At 51.9% G+C, this 23,254-nt stretch overlaps 1 protein-coding gene across 10 annotated transcripts in view; it reads left to right on the top strand.

The window, feature by feature from the left end:
- tcf3b (transcription factor 3b) overlaps positions 1-21,962 on the top strand; it is a 53,569-nt gene extending 31,607 nt beyond the window's left edge. For 2 of the 10 annotated variants that reach the window (XM_035414735.1, XM_035414736.1), the window contains exons 4-20: positions 1,078-1,154; positions 2,389-2,464; positions 3,574-3,614; positions 3,858-3,990; positions 5,566-5,615; positions 10,001-10,100; positions 10,870-11,006; positions 11,883-12,033; positions 12,317-12,375; positions 12,952-13,030; positions 13,600-13,676; positions 14,135-14,314; positions 15,263-15,374; positions 16,070-16,214; positions 16,892-17,136; positions 17,594-17,746; positions 18,248-21,962. In XM_035414735.1, coding sequence (XP_035270626.1) covers positions 1,078-1,154; positions 2,389-2,464; positions 3,574-3,614; positions 3,858-3,990; positions 5,566-5,615; positions 10,001-10,100; positions 10,870-11,006; positions 11,883-12,033; positions 12,317-12,375; positions 12,952-13,030; positions 13,600-13,676; positions 14,135-14,314; positions 15,263-15,374; positions 16,070-16,214; positions 16,892-17,136; positions 17,594-17,739 — 1,808 coding nt within the window. In that variant the 3' untranslated portion in view covers positions 17,740-17,746; positions 18,248-21,962. The remainder of the gene's footprint in view (positions 1-1,077; positions 1,155-2,388; positions 2,465-3,573; positions 3,615-3,857; positions 3,991-5,565; positions 5,616-10,000; positions 10,101-10,869; positions 11,007-11,882; positions 12,034-12,316; positions 12,376-12,951; positions 13,031-13,599; positions 13,677-14,134; positions 14,315-15,262; positions 15,375-16,069; positions 16,215-16,891; positions 17,137-17,593; positions 17,747-18,247) is intronic. The other 8 variants (XM_035414742.1, XM_035414744.1, XM_035414741.1 and 5 more) reach the window with 8 other exon arrangements.
- The last annotated feature ends 1,292 nt before the right edge of the window (positions 21,963-23,254 follow it).

Genomic DNA, 23,254 nt, shown 5'->3' with positions numbered 1-23,254 from the left:
GTCGTGTTACTGTGGACCCGCTCTGCCGCCCGGCCTCCGGCTGCCCGCCGCTGGGCGCGGCCCTTTCAGCGCCGGCCTGGGCAGTAAAGCGGGCATGAATGGGGCGTGGGCGGGGCCTCAGGAAGACGCCGGCGCGTTCGGTTGCCGGGGCCGAGTTAACAGAGCTAGCAAATCCCCCCCTCTATTGGTCAGTGGGAGTGTCTGTTGTTGCTATGCCGACCCCGCCTATCATCTGCATATCTGTTAGAATGTTTACTCCTCTTTCGCTCCTGTCCCTCTCCTGTCCCTCTCCTGTCCCGCTCCTGTCCCTCTCCTGTCCCCCTCCTGTCCCCCTCCTGTCCCTCTCCTGTCCCTCTCCTGTCCCGCTCCTGTCCCCCTCCTGTCCCCCTCCTGTCCCCCTCCTGTCCCTCTCCTGTCCCTCTCCTGTTCCTGTCGTCCTGTTCCTGTCCCACTCCTGTCCCTCTCCTGTCCCTCTCCTGTCCCGCTCCTGTCCCTCTCCTGTCCCTCACCTGTCCCTCTCCTGTCCCACTCCTGTCCCTCACCTGTCCCTCTCCTGTCCCGCTCCTGTCCCTCTCCTGTCCCTCTCCTGTCCCTCTCCTGTCCCATTCCTGTCCCTCTCCTGTCCAGCTCCTGTCCCTTTCCTGTCCCTCTCCTGTCCCTCTCCTGTCCCATTCCTGTCCCATTCCTGTCCCTCTCCTGTCCCTCTCCTGTCCCGTTCCTGTCCCTCTCCTGTCCCTCTCCTGTCCCTCTCCTGTCCCTCTCCTGTTCCTGTCGTCCTGTTCCTGTCCCACTCCTGTCCCACTCCTGTCCCGCTCCTGTCCCTCTCCTGTCCCTCTCCTGTTCCTGTCGTCCTGTTCCTGTCCTGCTCCTGTCCCTCTCCTGTCCCTCTCCTGTCCCTCTCCTGTCCCACTCCTGTCCCTCTCCTGTCCCCTCCTGTCCCTCTCCTGTCCCGTTCCTGTCGTCCCGTTCCTGTCCCGCTCCTGTCGTCCCGTTCCTGTCCCGCTCCTGTGCAGTTTTTGCGCTCGCATCTTTGCAGTGCTTGGGTCTTGACGGCGGGTCTCGTCGCCTCTGTTCCAGGTTTGGAGGAGCGTAGCGGGACCGGATCGTGGGGCCCCGGAGAGCAGAACAGCTCCTCCTCCTTCAATCAGGCACGGGTACGAGCTCCGGCCCGTCCGGCCACCGCCGAGCCGCTCCCGGGCGGGCCGCTGCCTGCGCTGCACTGCGGGCCGCACTGGTGCATTCAGCCTACAGTCCGAATGCTCTGTGCCTCTGACGGAGGGACACACCGGGGTTAATGACGAAAACCGTGACCTTGGCTTAGGGATGGGCGATGTATCGCGATGATGATGATTGAATGCAGTAACGGCCGTGGCCACCGTGTGGTGTAGTGCTATTTTCGTAGCCTTTTTCTCTTTAATTGACCCCTGATGCAGTTGTAAAGGAAAAACATCACCACTGTTATCTGTTGGGTGACTATAAGACAGCCAATCAGCTCCAAGGACTAGCTGACAGGACACATCACATGACCACATGGAAGCTGTACGTCCTTGGTGCTGATTGGCTTATCTCATCAACATCCAGTATATAACAGCTCTTATTTTCAGTTTGTTTTCTTTTCTTTTTTTTCCCTTCTCCTGAAGCATTTCACGTAGCCTTTTCAGTTTGGTTGTTTACTAACTGCTTCAGGTATAATTATGAAGAACAAGACGAAATGTAATGCAGCATATGGTGGCTACGACCGTTATTGAATTCGCTAATTATCTCGCCGCCCATCCCTACCTCGGCTACTGTCGTACACTTCCACATTACACAACACATGGGATGGACACCGTGGAATGGCCTAGGCCAGGGGTGCATAGCAAGGGCCAAATTCGTTTCAGGAGGGCGGCAGAAAATCCTGAAACGGATCCTTTACGCTCGGCCAGGGGTGCACAGCTCTGGTAATGGAGGGCTAGTCTGTGTGCCGGTTTTTATTCTGACCAGTTGCCTTAGTTTTAGTTTACTGACAGCTCTGTAAACTGCTTGTTCCCTCCTGCGCTTGAGCACAGCAAAAACTGTAGGTCTGAGGCTGTAACTGGTACTTATACAAAATGTAAGATCAAGGTATGATTGAGGTAATTAAAATCATACCTTGATCTTACATTTGTACAAGCACTAAGGTATATAAATAACTAAGATAATTGGTTGGAACAAAAAACCTGCACACGGACCTACCCCTGAGCTCTGTGCTCGGTTGTGCACCACTGGCTGAGCACAGAGCCATCATGGGTAACGTAGTTTGAAAGTGGTGGGTGTGTTTGCCGGTGTGTGATGGCGGGGCTGAGCCGAAAGCTCTGTGGGAGTGCGTGGTGTCGCGTGGCTCCTCATCTCTCCCCTCTCCCTCCGCAGGGCTACGGGGAGGGCTCCCACTACAGCGAGCACCAGGAGCTGGCCTCTTCCCCCTTCCTCACCTCAGGGATTGTCGGTAAGCTGCGGCCACTTCCATTAAAACATGGAAGCCGGTCTGGTGAAAGGATGAGATTTCGGTGGGTTTCAGAGTTGTGTAAAAGTCGCGGTGGGCTGGAGAGAGATAGTTAGGTTACAGAGAGAGAGAGAGTGTTGGGTCATTGAGGGAGAGAGAGTGTTGGGTTACAGAGAGCAAGTGTTGGATTATAGAGAGAGAGAGTTGGGTTATAGAGGGCGAGTGCTGGGTTAAAGCCATGGCTGGCTGGAGTGGGAGAGAGAGTTGGGTTATAGAGAGTGAGTGTTGGGTTAGAGAGAGAGACAGTTGGGTTATAGAGGGCGAGTGTTGAGTTATAGCCATGGCTGGCTGGAGTGGGAGAGAGAGTTGGGTTATGGAGAGAGACAGTTGGGTTATAGAGGGCGAGTGTTGGGTTATAGCCATGGCTGGCTGGAGTGGGAGAGCGCACGCCAGGAGCTCCTGAGGCTCAGCAGCCCGTGATATTGGGAGGGGGAGGGAGGTTAAGGGCACTCGAGCACAAACTCTCCCTGGGGGGGGACGGCTCTGGCCTGCAGCTTCCACCCAGCTCAGCAGGCTGGGGTGGGGGGGGCACTTTAATTACCTCTGTGCCATTTATAATGTGGCAATTTGTCATTGATTTCCTCTCACTCCATAAATGTAACACATACAATAGGCAGAACTCCATATGCTCACTCTACTTAACCCAACTGGATGAAATGCGGGGGGAACAAGACGTTTAGAAATTAATCAAAAATTCAATGTGTCAGATTCCTCTCGAGCTGCCACAACGGCCCCGTGGCGAAGGTTATAAATGCCCCTTATTAAACACAAAGGCGGTCCGTCGACGTGCAAACCTCCGTCGGCTCGCTGTCGCGGACGACGCCTGCTCCCAGACCCTGGGTGTGAAAATCAGTCTGTTCACTGCCTTTGAGCAAACTGGACTTTTTGGAATTGTTCATCTTAATGAAACAAATCCAGTCCAGTTTTGAGCGGTGGTTATTGTGCTTCTGTCATCCGCATTTGTGGTTTTCTTGCTGTTATCGGGGGAATGGACAGTTGATAGTAGTTTTACTGGCGACCGCCTGACCGCGTTATTTTTATTTCTTTTGTAGGTAAAAATGAAAGGGTACCTTACTCCTCCTTTGGGACTCAGGTAAGGGCAGAGACCACTTCTTTCAGTCCCTTTGATGTGCAAGCCACACGTCTCAGGCTATACATTACAGGCTACACGTATGCCCTTTATTTTTAGCTGAATGTATTTATTTGGTTGATAATGCACATGCGTGTGCGTATGTGCTTCTCCTTCATATTGAACGTGTGTGTCCTCCCCCACCCCTCCCCCTTGTTTGACCCCGCCCTGCTCTCTTTGTTCCCGCCCCCCCCCCCCCCCCCCCAGCCGGGTTTCCTGCCCAGCGACATGGCGATGCCCAGCCCCGACGCCATGTCCCCCTCCGGCCTCAAGTCCGGCTCGCAGTTCTACTCCTCGTATCCCGGCAACCCCCGCCGGCGGCCCTCGGAGGGGAACGTGGGTAAGCATCGCTCGGGGGTGGGGGTCACGCTCGCTGGCTGTACAGAGGAGGGTGTTTTTCGTAGAGATTCCCGAGCGTCCGGCCTGTAGTGGCTACAGCTCGAGTCTGTGGTGAGCTCACAAATCTGACCCCCCCCGTAGCAAGATGCAGTTTGCTGTCACATGTCCCAGGGAGGGAGGGATTTGATTGGCTGGTTATTCCCAGCTGGAGCATGCGATAGTGCAGTGGTCCTCCATCCTGGTCCTTCAGAGCCAAAGGGTCTGCTGCTTTTTTCTTTCCTTTTCTCCTTAATCAGCAACCAGTTTAGATGCAAACAAACGGGTGATGTGGTTTAACTGAGTTATCGGCTGCTGTAACTGATGAACCACTGTGCTACTCAAGTGTTGAGTGACATCAAACGGCAGCAGGCCCTGCGGCTCTCCAGCACCAGGACTGAGCACCACTGCCCTACTGACTCCTCTGACTGAGGACCACTGCCCTACTGACTCCTCTGACTGAGGACCACTGCCCTACTGACTCCTCTGACTGAGGACCACTGCCCTACTGACTCCTCTGACTGAGGACCACTGCCCCAGTGACTCCTCTGACTGAGGACCACTGCCCTACTGACTCCTCTGACTGAGCACCACTGCCCTACTGACTCCTCTGACTGAGCACCACTGCCCTACTGACTCCTCTGACTGAGGACCACTGCCCTAGTGACTCCTCTGCAGAGGTGGAAATCCAGGGGTCAGAAAGTAAAAGTCCTGCCATGTGTCTCATCCACCCAGGAACTCAGCCCAGCTGATTTCCCTGATTAGCTCTGCCTCCTGGCTGAGGAATTGTGCTAATTAGCAAATCCAGGTGATTGGAACGGAATACTGGGGAGGCCTTTTTTTTTTTTTGTTTTTTTTTTTACTTTCTGAGCCTGGATGTTCCACCCCTGCTCCTGTGGCCGGTGAGACTCCTGCAGCCAGCCAACCAGCGCGAGGCAGCCTGAGGGGCAGCTGTGTTAGCGTTCGCTGGCATGACTGTGTCTCCTCCACGGCCAGCAGACTGCAGAACGGTGTGATGTCTGGCCGTGTGTGTTCCAGAGGGCATGTGTGTGGCATGGGCCTACAGATACAAACCTGCCGTCCAAATTCAGAAAAGAAGGATTGCGGATAAAATTTAGAGAAAAAAAATGAATGGAATTTTAACAGAGCTGAGGATTATTATTTGAAGGGTGCTGTGTAACGTAGCGGTGTGATTTGTAGGGGAATTTGTTGATCTAACTGGCTTAAAATGTAAAGGCAGTACTTTGAAAGTTTGTCTTATTAAAAACACAATAAACACTCCTGCTGTTAATCTCCAAAAATAAAACTTGAGCTTCACACTGGTTGTGTTGACATGTTTCTTAGAGTTGAGGGACGCTACAGTGCAGTTAATTTTGGGCGCAGTCTAATGTCACCTTTTTAAAACAAAAATAAAAATAAGACTTCAAACGTGATGATGGGTGGTATTATGAATTTACATACTTAAAGTATGTTACCACATTACAGGCTTCCAGAAAATGATATTCTAATGGACGTTATGTATTTTTTTTTCTCCTAACAGAAACCCAGCCAAAAAAGATCCGGAAAGTTCCTCCTGGCCTGCCCTCCTCTGTGAGTGCCCCGCTCTCCTTAACCACCATTTTAGCTTCTTAGCTCTCCAGCATGGCAAGATGACAGTTGCACCCAACCTCCACCATTTCTGACTGTAGAGCCCTGACTAGTACAGCATTACTGCCGTGCCGTTTGGCTGTGAAACCCCATGGATGTGCGCGCTACCAGGTCAAACCAGCCTTATGTTTGGGTCTGTTGCAAAAGGGAAAGCTAGTTGATGCTCAGTTGTGCTGTATATTGCTTCGGGAGAACATCAGTTGATTTTTTAATTTTTTTATTGGTTCACTGATTCACTGATGGGTGGAGCCACAGTGAGCTGTCAATCATTGACTGGCTTTAGCCAATGAAAAGGTTTTTTGTGTCACGGCAAAACAGCGATTGGTTCACATCAGAGTTAGTGATAGCATATGCTAGCACTCCTCATTTATTTTATTTTTTTTGTTTTTTTAAGATTCATGAAGCCTCCCGTCTCTATATGTACATGCGTTCATAGACCGGGTTCTCTGTGCGGTTCTGGTACGTGTGTTCATGGACCGGGTTCTCTGTGCGGTTCTGGTACGTGTGTTTATGGACCGGGTTCTCTGTGCGGTTCTGGTACATGTGTTTATGGACCGGGTTCTCTGTGTGGTTGTGGTACACGTGTTGATGGACCGGGTTCTGTGTGTGGTTGTGGTACATGTGTTGATGGACAAGGTTGTGTGGTTGTGGTTCGCGTGACCGTGTCCTCCTGCCTCTTGGTCCCGGGTCTCTCTCTCCCCCCCTGTGTGTGACCCAGTTGTGACGCGCTGTGGCCCCAGACTGCTGTCTGTGTCTGAGACCAGATTAAGAGCAGCTAACGCCCCAGCGCTCTTCCTCCTCTGCCTCTTTAGCCAGAGAACTGGGCTTTAACCTCTTCCTGCAAATCCCCCTTCCCATCATCCCTCCATCTCACGCTCGCTCTCTCTCTCTCTCTCTCCCCCCCATCTCTGTCTCTCTCCCTCTCTCTCTCCCCCCTCACTCTCTTCCCTCTCCCCTTACTCTTTCTCTCTCTTCTTTCTCTCAATCTCTCCCCCCTCTCTCCCCTCACTCTTTCTCTCTCACTCTCTCTCTCCCCTTTCTCTCGACCACTTCCCCCCCCATCTCTCTCTCCTTCTCTCTCCCCCTCTCTCTCTCTCTCTCCCCTCTCTCTCACTCACTCTCACACACAGCTTGGCTCCTCTAATCTGCACAGTTATACCTGTGCATGGAGGCTGGCAATGCCTCAGAAATCCCTGGGCTAATATTCCGGGTATTCTCCGGCTGTAGCCCTGTAACGGGCCTCGTGTCGCGCAGCGTCTTCTTCGCAAGCCGACCTCCCGCTGATTTTTTTAGATTGGAACCGCGGCAACAGCCTTCATTCCACAAAAAAAATAAAATAAAATAAAATAAAGATAAAATAAACTACCCAGTACTTCTAGTTCTCTGACTGGGGTCACATCGTTCTGTGTGACCGAAGGCGTGTAAATGTTTCCTTCAGCTGTGGCTTCGGTGTGCGCCTCTCGCCGCGCTCCCTCCGGGTCCGCTGCAGTTTCCGCTCCCGCGCGCTGAACAGAAACCTGGAGAACGCCTAGCCCCCGTAGCGCCTGCTCGCTGTGGTAAAATGGAGACTTCTAGAGCACGGGCGCCTAAAACAGTCTGTCCTCCACCCGCCCCCCCCCCCCCCCCTTTTTAGATATTGGCTTTGGACCTCTCCCCCCTTTCTGTGTGCTACACGTAGGCTCCTGCCATCTTCTCCTTTTCATTCGCCACCTTTTTTTCTGTTGCTCATTTCTTTCTCCTCCATCTCTGTTAGGTCAGTCCCTCTATTTTTCTTCGCCCCCCCCCCCTTTCCCCCCCCCTCCCCCTCATTGAAACCTCTCTCACCCTGCTTCCCCTCCTCCTCCTCCTCCTCCCCTCCTCCCCTCCCTCCCTCCCTCCCTCCTCCTCTGTTCTCCCCATCCCCCTCTCCTAAGCCCAGCTGCCTGTGGAGTTGGACGGGGTCCAGGAGCGGGCAGATGGCTCTGTAATTAGAAGTGCATCTCTCCATTCCCTTCCCGCTTCTCCCTGTTAAATCACATTACAGGGAAAAAGTCAGCGGCGGATTTGCATTCTCTCGCGCTGTTTATGATTCCGTCTCCCCGTACGCGGGGGAGGGGTGGGGGGCGGTTGGATTTGGGGGGGGGTGGTGGGGGTCTGGTCTGCACGCAGCCCCGTGCCCCTGGGTCAGGGGTGTTTCGACGCCCCCGGCCACACTGAAGTGCGCAAAAGGGCCTCTGCGGTCCGGTCCGTTAGCCTTGGGGTTCACACCCCAATCAGAGCAGGGTTGCGCCGGCTAGCCACGCCTCCTGCAATACCAAACGCCTCCAGCGGTGGTGCTCCCGAGCCCGTCCTGCCCCGGCCGACGAAGCTGCTTTGATTTTAGCGATTTAGGGAAAGCTGCCCCCTCTGGATTCTCCGAGGGGGGCTTCGTGGCGCCTTGGCGCATTTCGGGTTTTGTTGGCGGGGACGCCATCCTTTTTTCCTGGTTTTTCCGGTCCAATCGGGGGAAATGGATTCTTTCCGAGGTTTCGGGCCGGAGGGCAGGGGGCTGGTCTCTTAAGCCGCGCACGCAGGGAATGCGACAGCTGATACCCGCGGAGAATGTGGGGCATGGGAGCCGAGCGGCGCTGGGCCCGGCCGAAGCGTTCGGGGTCAGGTAATCGCCATTTCCTGATTAATCAGGGGGAGACGAGGACAGATCGCTGGCCCCTCGCCGGAGCCCGGGGGTGGGGGGGGGGGGGGGTTCAAGCGCTTCTGCCCGTGGGGGGGGGCACCGCCGAGCGAGGGGCCCGAGGTGTGTTTCGATTGGCTTGGGGGGGGGGGGGGGGGAGGGGAGGGGGAGGGGGGGGGGGGGGGAGGAGGAAGCGCGTGCTGGGCGACGGGGATTGTGACAGCGGCGTGCTCCCAGCGTGGCGTGACCGCCGCTCGCCTCTCCCGCGCACGCTGGGCCTTGAGCTCCCGCTGCGAGCGCCACCACAGAGCAAGAGCGCTTCAGCGCTAGCGTACGCTAGAGAAGCACCACAGAGCAAGAGCGCTTCAGCGCTAGCGTACGCTAGAGAAGCACCACAGAGCAAGAGAGCTTTAGCGCTAGCGTACGCTAGAGAAACACCACAGAGCAAGAGCGCTTCAGCGCTAGCGTACGCTAGAGAAGCACCACAGAGCAAGAGAGCTTTAGCGCTAGCGTACGCTAGAGAAGCACCACAGAGCAAGAGAGCTTTAGCGCTAGCGTACGCTAGAGAAGCACCACAGAGCAAGAGCGCTTCAGCGCTAGCGTACGCTAGAGAAGCACCACAGAGCAAGAGCGCTTCAGCGCTAGCGTACGCTAGAGAAGCACCACAGAGCAAGAGAGCTTCAGCGCTAGCGTACGCTAGAGAAGCACCACAGAGCAAGAGCGCTTCAGCGCTAGCGTACGCTAGAGAAGCACCACAGAGCAAGAGCGCTTCAGCGCTAGCGTACACTAGAGAAGCACCACAGAGCAAGAACGCTTTAGCGCTAGCGTACGCTAGAGAAGCACCACAGAGCAAGAGCGCTTTAGCGCTAGCGTATGTTAGAGAAGCACCACAGAGCAAGAGCGCTTTAGCGCTAGCGTACGCTAGAGAAGCACCACAGAGCAAGAGCGCTTTAGCGCTAGCGTATGTTAGAGAAGCACCACAGAGCAAGAGCGCTTTAGCGCTAGCGTATGTTAGAGAAGCACCACAGAGCAAGAGCGCTTTAGCGTTGCGTATGCTAGAGAAGCACCACAGAGCAAGAGCGCTTCAGCGCTAGCGTACGCTAGAGAAGCACCACAGAGCAAGAGCGCTTTAGCGCTAGCGTACGCTAGAGAAGCACCACAGAGCAAGAGCGCTTTAGCGCTAGCGTATGTTAGAGAAGCACCACAGAGCAAGAGCGCTTTAATGCTAGCGTATGCTAGAGAAGCACCACAGAGCAAGAGAGCTTTAACGCAAACATACACCAGAGAAACGCCGCCGTTAATGCCTTTGTGAAGGGTTGTCTACACCTTGTACCACATATACCCTGCGTACATACACACACAAAAACCAAACACAGACGCACACAAAAATACGGCTGGTTTGATTGTGTAAAATCCCTTCAATTGGTCCCTCTCTTCTTGCAAAATAAACCGTCGTGCTATACGACCACAGCCACGTGCATATAATATAGATGATAAGTGTGTGTGTTATATTTTTATATGTGTAGGGATGTGAGATCTGTCGCTGAATGAGTCATCTTACACTTTGGCTGAAAGGACCCCATGTCAGTGTCTTGTAGCGCAGGGTGTTAGCGGTGGCGTTCGGCTGTGCTTGTTGCCCGGCGACCGTTACCGTGACGCTGCTTCCGGTGTCCCGCAGGTCTACGCCTCCGCCTCCAGCGAGGAGTACTCCCGGGACGGCGCCGGGTACCCCGCCCCCAAGCCCGGCACCGTGTACCCCGGCTCCTTCTACATGCAGGGTGAGTACCGCGCCTGGATCTGAGCGGGACGTCCCATCTGGGGGACTGAGGCTGAGTGGGACGTCCCGTCCCCGTCTGGGGGACTGAGGCTGAGCGGGACGTCCCGTCTGGGGGACTGAGCCTGAGCATCCTGTCCCGTCCCCGCCTGGGGGACTGAGCCTGAGTGGGACGTCCTGTCCCCGTCTGGGGGACTGAGCCTGAGCAGGACGTCCCGTCTGGGGCACTGAATCTGAGCATCCTGGGACGTCCCCGTCTGGGGGACTGAGGCTGAGCGGGACGTCCCATCTGGAGGACTGAGCCTGAGCATCCTGGGACGTCCCCGTCTGGGGGACTGACGTCCTCTGGTCCCAGTGCTGGATTTGGAGTTTGATTCAGAGTCGCGTGTTGAAATGAATTGGATTAAATGGACTAGTTAAATTTAAAATGATTATTCTTAATTTTGTTAATCTCTTCATTTTTCTGCTCACATTTTGCTTTACAGGTGATTTAGTGCATTTTTATTTGGCTAAAGAGAGGAAAAGATGTAAAAGAGAAGAGCCAAGTTCTATATTCTGTATCTGAGGATTGCCTGTCGTGTTTTACAGTCTGAATGAATTGGACTTCAGGCAGGTAGATGGGGGATAATAGGATTCTAATTGAGTCTGACAGTTGGATTGGCGTTGTTGTGGGAGAAGCAGCTGCTGAATGAAGAACAGGCCGGATTGGGACTGTTGCCGAGTGATTTTCGGTCGTGTTGGGCTCACCCTTCCTCCCCTTGTTGTGTTGCCAGAAGCCCTGCACCCCTCCCCAGACCCCTGGGGCCCCTCGGGGGCCCTGGGACAGCCGGGCTACTCGGCCATGCTGGGGAACTCCGCCCACATCAGCCAGCCCGGCCCCTTCACTGCCATCAACCCCCAGGACAGGATGGTGAGGACCGGCGTCTCCTTTTCCCGCCTTTTAACACTCATATTCCTCCCGAAAGACTGACCTGGGGTCAGGCGTGCCCTGTCCATATCACAGCCTGATCCATTATGTATGAACCCTTTAAGGTGTGACATCACAAACATGTGATTGGAATGTTAGCTTTCTTAACTGAACATTCTAGTGCTGATGTCACAATCGCTGCCGGTAACAGAAAGCAGCGGAGTTCTAGAACACCGACTTAAAATTCTGATTGAAACATTCCAAAGAACACGTTCTTCAAAGGGCTATAGGGGTAAAACTGATCCTAGGTCGGCTCTCTTGCATTGGGAATACGGGCTTAGGGCTCTTGAGCTGTTTATTCAAACCTGTTTGTTTGCATATTGGCAGAATGTACCGTTTATAAAACCGTGAATGAATGGGAGTACGTGTGCATACGATGTCAGGTGCCTTAGAATTTGTAGAAACTGTCACTGTCGGTAATTTGCGGAATGCTGCCGCTATGCAGGTGCGGACATGGACAATTTCACAATTGTTGATTGATGTGAATCTTCCTTTTAAAACATTTTTTTTTTTAAAGTGTTTCTCGCTGCGTGCGGAGACACTGTGTGTCTGCAGCTCACTCAGTGTGGCCCTCGGGCGGCCAGTTCAGTGGCTCTGACAGCAGCTCAGACATTTCAGGACCCGCGAGAATGATGTTGCTAATATTGAGTGCCTTGTTTTGTGCGCTTGCATGTGTGACTGCGGCCCCAGTTGCGGGCATGCGCTCTTCTGCGCATGCAGTAGCTGCAGCGGCTGCAGCATGCTTGTGCGCAGCTTTGTCCCTGGCGCGCGTGTGTATAATCCAGCTCTTCTCTCTCTCTCTCTCTGCCCTTTTCCCAGAAACGCCAACCCCTTCCTCTGTCCCCCCAGAACTACCCCCTCCACGGCAGCGAGGTCAACGGCAGCCTGCCCGCCGGCTTCCACTCCGGCTCGGGGGGGTACGGCGTGTCCGGCCACACGCCGCCCGTCAACGGCACGGACGCCATCATGGGTACGAGATAAAAACCATGCCGCCGCGCCCGCGTTTAACGCCGGCGCCCTGCCGCCATTTTATCTGAGGAAGGTCTGGTAGTCCGTGTGGCTCCCTCCTGTGTCTCTCGTAGAGAGGTTCATTTGCCTTGCACGTGCCCAGTTCAGTCTGGCAGCGTTTGCTGAAGGTGCATTTCAGAAGTGGATGAAAACGGAAGGCGAAGTTGCAGAATAAGAGAGCTGGAGGTCAGGTCTTTAAACTCTCTCCTTTCTCCCCCCCCCCCCCCCCCATTCCCCCCCCACAGCAAACCGAGGCTCCACGGCGGGGAGCTCAGGAGACGAGATCGGAAAGGCGTTAGCGTCGGTGAGTTTGCGCCGCGCCGCGCCGTCCCCCTGAGCCCGTGGAGCTAACGCTTCCCCCAGTCACACTGCTGTTCTGTGCTATTCCTACATCTATGCTCGAGTCTTCCTTCTTCATATCCTAACCTCGGCCATTATGAGCTGATAAGTCTCTAGTCTCTAATTGATGATGTAATCTTAGGGTTGTAGCTAGGTAAGCTGTTTATCTTAGTTGACTTAGTTATTGCACTCGTGCCTACTCAACTATTGCTCGTATTATTTGCACAGACTGCTTTGTTGCTGTTTTTGTTTGGGTTGATCAGACTAACCCACAGGGTTCAAGTTAAACTACGCGGTCACTCCCTGCACTTGGAACTGTACTTCTCTCTAGGGTTTTCAACACACTTGTTCCTGGTTGTGGTTATACACTTTGTTGTACGTCGCTCTGGATAAGAGCGTCTGCCAAATGCCTGTAATGTAATAAGGGGGAAAAACTGACCCAGGATCAGCTCACCTGCTCAGGAAGTACGAAAGCAGGTCGTGGTTCTCAGAGTTCGGCGTCTGCTTTCCTGTGTGCCAACTGTGCCCTCCTTCGCTGCAGATCTACCCATCGGACCACAACAGCAACAACTTCCCCTCCACCCCCTCCACTCCAGTGGGGTCCCCTCAGGGCATCGCAGGTATGGCGTGAGGGGGGGGCAGGGTCGGTGGGGGCGAGGAGGGGGGGGGTCTGTTCCATGCCAAGGGCAAGGTTTCGCGTGGGTCGGGTGTTAGGGCATCACAACCCTCAGGAGTTGCTGGGAAGGAGGTGCTGCTAATGCTGCATGATGTGAACCAACTGTGGTTCAACAGCACCACCTACTGTTCTGTGAGAGGAAATGCCTGTGTGCTCAAGTGTTTGTGTGAAGTATCAGAAGTCCTGTGTGAAATGTGTGCGGTGGCCAGGTTAGCTGTAGTAGGTAAACATGTGAAATTGCTCTAATTATCACAGCTCTGATGCTGGCATAACCTTCCTTTTTTTTTTTTTTAATTTAGTAATTTTTTTGCTCTTAAATTTGGCACCCAATGTGGTGTTGAGCACGTCAAAGTCCCGCCTCCAAATATGGAACGTCCAATCGCAAGCACGTTCGTGCGCGAATGCGATTTGGGAGAGTTCAGACATGACGTGTAATCCTCATGGATGTCTCTCTCTCTCTCACACTCCCTCTCTTTTTCTCTCTCTCTCTCTCTCTCCCTCTCTTTTCTCCAGCAGCTGCATCCCAGTGGCCCAGGTCATCCGGTCCTGCCGGCCTTTCCCCCAGCTACGAGGGGGGGCTCCACGCACTGGTAAGCAGGCCTGGGTCTTTGGGTTTGGGTTTGGGATGCTGTTAACCAGACCCTCAGAACGTATTGGATGGGTTTTTAAACACTCTCTGGAACACTTCCATTAGATTAATTGTCCACGTTTTACTAGACTGTCTTCTGCCAGTTGCCTTAGTTGTCTGTCTGTTACTGTGTTTGTGTTTGCGTGTGCATGTGCCCACGTGTGTGCACGTCTGTGTGTGTGTGTGTGTGCGCATGTGCACACGTGTGTGTGTGTGTGTGTGTGTGTGTGCGCGTGTGTGTGTGTGTGTGTTTGTGTTTGCGTGTGCATGTGCCCACGTGTGCACGTCTGTGTGTGTGTGTGTGTGTGTGTGTGTGTGTGTGTGTGTGTGTGTGTGTGTGCGCATGTGCGCACGTGTGTGTGTGTGTGTGTGTGTGTGCACGTGTGCGTGTGTGTTCACGCTTGTCCATGCCCTCTGCAGCAGAACAAGATGGAGGACCGTCTGGAGGAGGCCATCCACGTGCTGCGCAGCCACGCGGTTGGCTCGGACTCGGACATGCACAGCCTGCTGAGCGCGGCGTCCTCCGTGCACGGCCTGGGGGGGCTGGCACAGGCCTTCACCAACGCCGGCCTCGCCCTGAGCAACCGCCACCCCGCCATGGTGAGACCCGGAGACCCCCCCCCCCCCACTCCCCCCCGCAGGGTCAGCAGCTTTCAGCACTCCCACGTTCAGAACTCCTCAACACTCACACGTTCAGAACTCCTCAGTGTTCACACGTTCAGAACTCCTCAACACTCAGAGGTTCAGAACTCCTCAACACTCACACGTCCAGAACTCCTCAACACTCACACTTTCAGAACTCCTCAACACTCACACGTTCAGAACTCCTCAACACTCACACGTTCAGAACTCCTCAACACTCACACGTTCAGAACTCCTCAACACTCACACCTTCAGAACTCCTCAACACTCACACCTTCAGAACTCCTCAACACTCACACGTTCAGAACTCCTCAGTGTTCACACGTTCAGAACTCCTCAGAGGTTTCGAGCGATTCTGCCAGGATGTGAAGTGTGGACTCAGACTGAGGTCTGCAGTGTCGGCTGGTTTGGGCTGCGTTTCAGTACTTAAGTGATTCATTTATGTCTGACTGGCTGGAGAGTCACCACACCTCCTTTCCAAGGCCTTCATTTGTAATTGATTGAAAGGAAAGCGCACAGACACAGATGTACGTGCATGCACACGCGCACACACACACACACACGAATACACTCACACACACACACACACATGCGCACACACGCACACACGCAAATACACACACACACACACACACACACACGAATACACTCACACACACATGCGCACACACGCGCACACACAAATACACTCACACACACACATGTGCACACACGCACACACATACACACACACACATGCGCACACACGCACACACACACACACGCAAATACACACACACACACACGAATACACTCACACACACACACCCCACACACGCTGTGGCCCTCCTGGACTGTAGTTTGAGGTCCCTGCTTTAAACGGTCCCCTCTCTCTCTCTCTCTCTCTCCCTCCCTTGCCCCCCACAGATGGGCAGTCACCACGAGGACTCCGCGGGTCTCCCCGCCAACAGCGCGCTGGCGCACGGGCACCACGCCTCGGTCCCCGCCCCGCCCGGCGGCCAGCCCGAAGGCTTCACCAGTGAGTACCGCCGCCGCCGAGCCCCGCCAGCTTCACCGCGGCGCAGCGGGAGGACACACCTCAGCTCTGTCACTCACGTTTAAAGGGCAGCAGAGCGACCCCCTCTCTGAGGCGATGGTCAGGTCTGGGTCAAATACGTGTTTGTTTTGGATTCAAATACTTTTCTACGCTTTACTGAGCTTGTCTGGTGTATTGGAACCAATGAAATGCTCTCAAACCCCGCCTTCTGGTCATTTTGGCAGGCTCAGTTAGACCAGGCAAGATCAGTAGAGCACAGAAAAGTATTTGAATCCAAAACAAATCCGTATTTGACCCAGGTCTGGTGATGGTATTACTCCGCCTGCTTACAGTCCTCAGGTTTATTCCTGGTTCTGGAGGTGGAGAGCATTAAATTTGAGTACTTCTATTAGAGATGTGCCATAGAGGCCTGTGTTATGTCGTTTTTTTATATCTGTCTGGTGTAAGTTTTCTCTAGTACCTCACCTTCACCTGCTGTAATGTCCACAGTTTTGGATGCAGGTGAAGGCACGTTTGTCACCGTGTCACTGGTGGAGTGGCGAACAGTCGGCATTGAGTCTGTCCGTAGTTGGCCCTCGTGGTCGTGCGTGTAGCAGAACTGCGCTGATAAGGAGAAATCGTGTGAGCTGACCCTGTCCCCCCCCCCCCCCCCCCCTTTGTGACTCCGCCCCCCCCAGGCCTGCCAACAGGAGGCCTCGCCCGCTCCACACACTCCAGCAGCTCGGACATCAAGAGGGAGGACAAGGAGGACGATGAGAACTCCAACGCTGACAAGTCTGACGATGAGAAGAAGGACTCCAAAGCGTCTCGCAACCGATCAAGGTGCCTGCCCCCCCCCCCCCCCCCCCCCGGAAACCTACATTACCTGCACCCCCCCCCCCTTACCTCATGCTCAGTGTGTCCCCACCTCACAGCTTGCTTACAGACTTTAATAGAGTGTTGCAGTTTGTAGTCCTAAAACCTGGAAGTGAGTTGGCAATTTTTAGCCGTGGGTTCCCTCGTCAGATTCCCAATTTTTTTTCCTCCCCCCATTGGGGTCTTGATTTATGCAGAAAAAGAGGCCTGTGGTTAACATAAGCCTAAGAGAGTTTCACATTTTGTTCTGCAACATGAATTTACACCCATTATTATCTCAACTGTGAATTTTCAAGCTGTTATGTGCTTCTAAAAAGTAAGTTGCTAACAAGTTGCTGTTGAAACTACAACAATGGTCGCTTTCTGCCAGCCACCTTTCACCTTTCCATGCTATCCTGCCTGCACGCGACAACTGCTTCCGTTATTTTCCATATAGCAAATTGTCAGCAGTTTCTGTAATTAGTTGCTGGGTGTAATTCTCGTTCCTGAGGTGAAATGAAGAGCTAAATAAAACTTTATTGCATAAAAATAACAGTTTGTAATCGCGTGGTTGACACGCAAACGGCAGAATTTGTCACTTTAGCTGCTGATCCCCCGTTGCCTGTTGGAGGAGTTGCGGGTTTTGATTCCTGTTCCTTTGTCAGCAGTCAAGATGAAGACGACGAGGACGACGAGGACCTTCCGCCGGAGGTGAAGATGGAGCGGGAGAAGGAGCGGCGGGTGGCCAACAACGCCCGCGAGCGGCTGCGGGTTCGAGACATCAACGAGGCCTTCAAGGAGCTGGGCCGCATGTGCCAGCTGCACCTGAGCAACGACAAGCCCCAGACCAAGCTGCTGATCCTGCACCAGGCCGTCAACGTCATCCTCAACCTGGAGCAGCAAGTGCGGGGTGAGGGAGCTGACCATACCGTGAACCCACAGCCACTGTGTGCCCCCCCCCGACCCTGCGGCTACAGTCACTGTGTGCCCCCCCCCCCCCCCTTACCCTGTGGGCACAGTCACTGTGTGCCCCCTTACCCTGCACCCACAGTCACTGTCCCCTTCCCCCCTGCTCTTACCCTGGGGGCACAGTCACTGTGTGCCCCCACACATGTTCACGTTTTTGTGTGTGCACATATGTGTCGTATGTTTCTTCTGTTTGTGCATTTGTGTGCTGGTGCTAGCGGTTGTCTGTGGATGAGCACTTTAGTATGCGCATGTGTGTGTGTGTGTGTGCGCGTGTGCATATAGGTGCATGTTAGCGTTAGCGTGTGCGTTTACAAAGCAGGACCAGTGTGCGCAACTGAGCGCAGCACATACGCGCTGGACTGACGTCCGCTCGTATTTCCGTGTTTCCTTCGTCCCAGAGCGTAACCTGAACCCCAAGGCCGCCTGTTTGAAGCGCCGGGAGGAGGAGAAGGTGTCCGGGGTGGTGGGGGACCCCCAGATGCAGCTATCGGGGGGGCACCCGGGCCACGGAGGGGACGGCCATAACCCTGTCAGCCATATGTAACACCTGGGTGAGTCACGCAATCCCCTGGCAACGGTCATCTTCTACGGGGCTAAAACCCTGAACCTCACACTCTCCGCACACACTGTGCAGTTATGAGGGAACATACTGGTGGTTACATTACATTACATTGCAGGCATTTAGCAGACGCTCTTATCCAGAGCGACTTACACAGGATTTTTTTTACATCGGATTTACATTGCATCCATTTATACAGCTGGATATATATGCTGAAGCGAGGTTAAGTAACTCGCTCAAGGGTACAACGGCAGTGTCCTTACCCAGGAATCGAACCTGTGACCTTTCCGGTTACAAGCCCAGTTCCTTACCCAACTTACGCTACACTGCCGCCCCGGTTGGGTTGTCAATCACAGAAATTGAATACGGGTGTTTCCTTCATCGTGGGCGTCCATTTTGATTTGTACACAGTGACAGTGGCGGACGTGGCTGGAGCTGCTTCTCATCTGGTTTCCAGTGCGGTGATTAGCTTCTTCTGTCTGTCTCTCCGCAGATCCTGTGGAATTTCCTGGGCTCTTGGAAGATGTGGCCTTATATTTTTCTCCCATCATTCTTCTGTGTGTGTGTGTGTGTGTGTGTGTGTGTGCGCGCGTCTGTGTGTGCGTGTGTGTGTGTGTGGGTATGTGTGTGTACACACACACACTGTCGTGTGTATGAGCGAGTGAATAAGCATGCGCGTTCACACGGCGCACACACACACACGCACGCACGCAGACCTGCCAAAACTGACACAGCCGATTGGCCGCACTCGTGACCATGACGACCAGCGTAAATGTGAAGACTTTCTGGTTTTTTTATATACACACACACGTACGCGGTTCTGTAACCTTACAGAGCCTGACAGAGGCCTGCAGTGAACGGGCTTTTTTTTTTTACACTGCCAAGAGAGTTTCTTGGAGGAAGAGAACCTGACAAACGACAAAATTCAAGGATTTGAAAAGGATTTGTGCCTAATTGTTACATGTTTTATATGAGACATTTAAACAAATTGCTTACATGTTTGGAACAAAATGTGTTTGGGAATGCTCATATGAACTTTTTTATTTTATTTTATTGTTTCGGTAGTGTCATTCCCTGGTGATAATGGTACAGTCTTACACGCAGCACAGGAACGTTATCAATGGTCAGGCAAGGTTCTGAACAGGATTCACCCATCCCAGTGTTTTTTTGGGGGTGGGGGGGGACTTCTCTCCCCCATCTTCTCCTGCGTGGGCCTGGTCTCTTCATCGTAAACTAAGGGGACACCTATCTGCCTGGACTTCTTACTTTCAGCACTGCTGAAGCAGATTAGACGTTTTTTTTCTTTTTTTGTGAAAAGTTGTTCTTCCACTCCACAGACGGGATGATGTGGAGAGACTACAGTATTGTGCCCCCCCCCCCGCACCCCTCCCCACACACACACAGAATCAGGAAGGCGGGCCCCGCTGCTGGAGACTGCGGGACGCAGCGGAGAGGGGGGAGCGCTGTTTTAAAGTGCTCGCGCTGGGTCCGCCAGCACCGCCCCTGTCGCCGCCCGAGGAGGACGGAACACTTTGGGGCTGGAGGTGGCGGAGGCGGGGTTTCCATGGATACCGGCCGGCCTGTAATCAGAGCGCCCCCTCCCCTCGGGAAGAGGGAGGGGGGCAGGGGGTCTCGATCCAGGGGTCCCGCGGGGGGGGGGGCGCCTTCTCCGTGCCGAATCCTCGTGCCAGCGCTCCCGGCCCCCCCGTGCTTTCCGAGGACACCGAACCCAAATGACTAAATTTGGAGGAGAGAGGGGTTTTTTTTCCTTCTTTTTTTCTCGCAGTTTCAAGGTTCCTCAGAGAAGATTCGCTGAACTGTGCATCACAAAAAAAACGGCCAACTGGGAATCCCCTCTGCCTTGGCCCCCCCACCACCACCCCACCCATCCACAGAAAATGCAGATCTTTATTTTATTTTTTCCAGAACCTTCCACGGAATCGCACGTCTGAATTTCGGGACTCTCGCGGCCCCTCTCCCGCCGCGAGGCAGCGTGTGGAACAGTGCTTCCCGCCGTCGTCCTGGCGCGCGCCACGCTGGGCCTTCCCTCCGCGTACGGGCACACCCGCCACGCGTTCGCGTGTCCTCACACCCGAGACCAAGCCAGCCAGCAGTCCGGTCCATGTATGCGTTTAAAAAAAACACACAAAAAAAAAGTAGGGATGTTATTTTATGTAAGATGAGCAAAATTAAATATATATTTTTATTAGAATATCCATGTAGATTTTTAGATATAAAAAAAATAAAAAAAACCTAGTCCTGAGATTGAGTGTTGTAATGGGAGGGAAGGAAGCAGAGAATTGGATGAAATGGCTCTTGATGTGTTTTCAAACTGCCTCTTAATTGGACAGTCATTTCTTTTCTTAAGAAAGTGAAGAAGAAAAAAAAACCCCATTCTGTTATGGATATGAGCTCACATTTACAAAGTCTCTGTTTGAAACGGCGTGAGATTTTCGGGAAGGGCAGGTGGGCTGAGTGTTTTAGGAAACCTGCCAGTTGTAAAAAAAAAAAAAAAAAAAAAAATATGATGTAAAGTTTTCAAACGAACTTTGGCGCTCGTTGGTGAAAGATGAACTGTCTCTTAAGGGCGACCCTGGACAGGCGTGGGCGGTGGTTCGGCGACCCGTCTCTCGCACAGACGTCGGAACATTGTGCATCGTGGCGAAGTGGAAATCTCTCCCGTTTGGGTCCCCAGATTGTAATTTCCTTTAAAAGGGAAGGGGGGTGATGTCATAATAATCCATAATGGAAACTGTCTCGTTTTCCCAGGATCGTGTGTGTGCGTGCGCGCGCGCGTTCGGAACGCCGCACTCGCATCTGTAATGGCAATATGTCCGCCGCGTGGCTGGAGTGACAGATGCCGAGTGACGGGCGAGACTGGAAAAAAATCCTCCCAGTGGTAATTATGCAACTGTTTGAATGTACAGTTCAGAGAGAACGCTCTCATTTTCAGACTTGTTAACGGGGGGCTCTCAGTGGTCATTGTATTGATTTCAGTTCGGTGTGGCAAGAGCTTATCTGTCGTCGTCCCCCCCCCCCACCCCAGGCACCCACCCCCCCCCACCCTCGGTGAGGCTAAAGGCGTATCTCACCGCGGCTACTCTGCGTCCTGAGGCATTGTGGGTAAAAGGGAGAGGGCTGAACAAAAGGATGTATTGATACAGCAGTGTTCATTCCTTGTGGCCGTTTCTTGCTCGGTCTGAATGTCTGGCGTCCGCACAAGATGGCCGCCGCGGGAAGAAATGTGTGTCTTCATTTTATTGGTGGTGATATCGTGGAGAGCTCTCAAAAGTGTGCAAGTTGGTTTATATATATATATATACATATATATATACATATATATATTTTTTGTTGGGGAAAAAAAAAATCAATCATGTGGCCTTTTCATTCTCAAGACTTCAAATGTCATGTTGGGAAAGTGATACCTTACCAGTGCCTGAGCATTTTTTCAGTTAAACCTTTATTTCAGGTGTTTTTTTGTTTTTTTTAAAAACATAATGTCATATGTTGCGGAGATGTGCGGTACACCCAGTGTGTTTCTCTTTTTTTATTTAACGTGGCTTAATAAAAGGAAAAATAAATATAAGAAGGAATGGGGGGAATTGGATTTTTTCCTGTCCATCTATTGTAATGGGACATACAAAAGTTTTTTTGGGGGGAAAAAAAGAGCAAAATGTTACTTGTTTTGTAGATCTTTATTTTTGTTTTGTTCTTTTTTTAATTGAACTGGATTCGACCATTTCTCCTGCCTACTTGCTTGGGTAGCGATTGGAGTATGTTTGTCAAGTCCTTGTTTTATGTCTTTATTTTTAATTTTAATTTTATTTTGTTTTATTTTTTTTTCCCCCTGCGTGTTCGATAGCCGCTCGACTGGTGTCGACAGCTGGTCAGTGCCGCTTACAACACGACTGGGTTCGGAGAGACGCCCGCTTCTGTCAGCGGTTCTGTGTTCCGACGGCCAGCGTTGCAGTCTGGGAAACGGAGTCCGGTGTCCACGGCTCGGATAAACACATATTTTAAACCTCTTAAGTGTTCCTCCTTCAGGATTTAGCTTCACTGTAATGGTAGATGCCCGCCCCCCCCCCCATCCCAATCTCCTGGTTCAGCCCACATTCAGATTTATTTTAGTCTCTTAACATGCTCTACAATATTTCGTTTTTCCTTGTCATCCTAACCCCCCACCCCACCTTAAAAAAAAAAAAAAAAAACGCATCTTATGATTTTCGTTCATACACTGCAGCCAGCATGCTTGGTGTGGCTGCTGATTTGTAGGCGCATACAGTGCAGTGTCAGCCGTATGTCTTACCCTCCCGTGTGTAACACACACTGCTACAGAATCTGGCGCCTCCACTGCTGGGGACACAAACCAGTCTGCTGTTGATTTCTTACAGTGCCTCCAATCCCAGTCAATTTCTTTTTTTTATTTTTATTTTATTTTATTTTATATATAAAGTAGCTATTGAGAACTGTCCTGTATATAACAGTAATGTAGCAATAAATGTGCCATTTTTAATAACAGAATTATACCTTTTTTCAATGTCTGTCTTTTGAAACTTGTATACTTTAAAAAAAAAAAAAAAAAAAAAAAAAAAAAATTAATAAAAAAATAAAGGAAAACATTGTAATAAAGGTTTTACCATAACCTGAAAAGCAAGCTGTCCTCTTTTTAATGGCTCGCGACCTCTTGAGTGATGAGCGTTCCAGATGGCGAGCTGAGTTTTAACGCGTCTGCGAGCGCTGTGCCTTTCAGCCTCTCTTCGTTTTGGTGCTCGTCCAAACCGCTTTTCAGTTGCAAATGTGAATTGCAATTTTTTTATTTTTTTATTTTTTTTTTCTCGCTTTGAAAGTTGTCAACAAGGTTAAAAGGCAGTGGTCTTAAACGACCTGGGGTTTGTCTCATTTTGATTTTGTCTGGGTAACTATGGGATAGGAGTTTTGTCCCTAAATGACAAGACTGTAGGGATCAGCTGGCCTGCACTGTACCCTAAAAAAAAGTGCACCTCTTCTGTCATATACATTTGGACTGCCATACAATCCAAAGGGACATGGTGTCAGCAGATTATTATATGCTGGTAGAGAAAATTGTCATCTGTTTGATTTTGATATAAAAGATCAATAAGAGATTTAGAGAATTTACATTCGGAATGTAAAAAAAAAAAAAGACAATTGCTTATAGCCTTTCAAAATTATGTAGTGTCATTAAATAACTTTATTTGTTACTTGCTATTTGTTATTGCTAAAATAAAATGTATACTTAGTATTTTTTTTTTTTTGCTGTTGGTCTAATGTTGATCTTGCACAGAGTGTGTCACTGGCATGTGAGGTGGGGTTTTTCTGTGTGCCAGCACATGTGGGCATAGAGGTAAATGAGGTAGTGGACTTCGAGAACTATCATGAGTCCAGCAGAATGGTAGCGAGATGTGTATAGCGTAGTCTTGGCCTTTTCTCTGCTGGATTACTGGTGTAAATCTTTTTTTTTTTTTTTTTTTTTTTTTAAGTT

This window comes from Anguilla anguilla, chromosome 4 (assembly GCF_013347855.1).
Source record: "Anguilla anguilla isolate fAngAng1 chromosome 4, fAngAng1.pri, whole genome shotgun sequence".
In the NCBI taxonomy this organism is placed as follows: Eukaryota; Metazoa; Chordata; class Actinopteri; order Anguilliformes; family Anguillidae; genus Anguilla; species Anguilla anguilla.
Note: the sequence above shows the minus strand (reverse complement) of the source record. Positions and strands in the feature narration are given on the sequence as shown.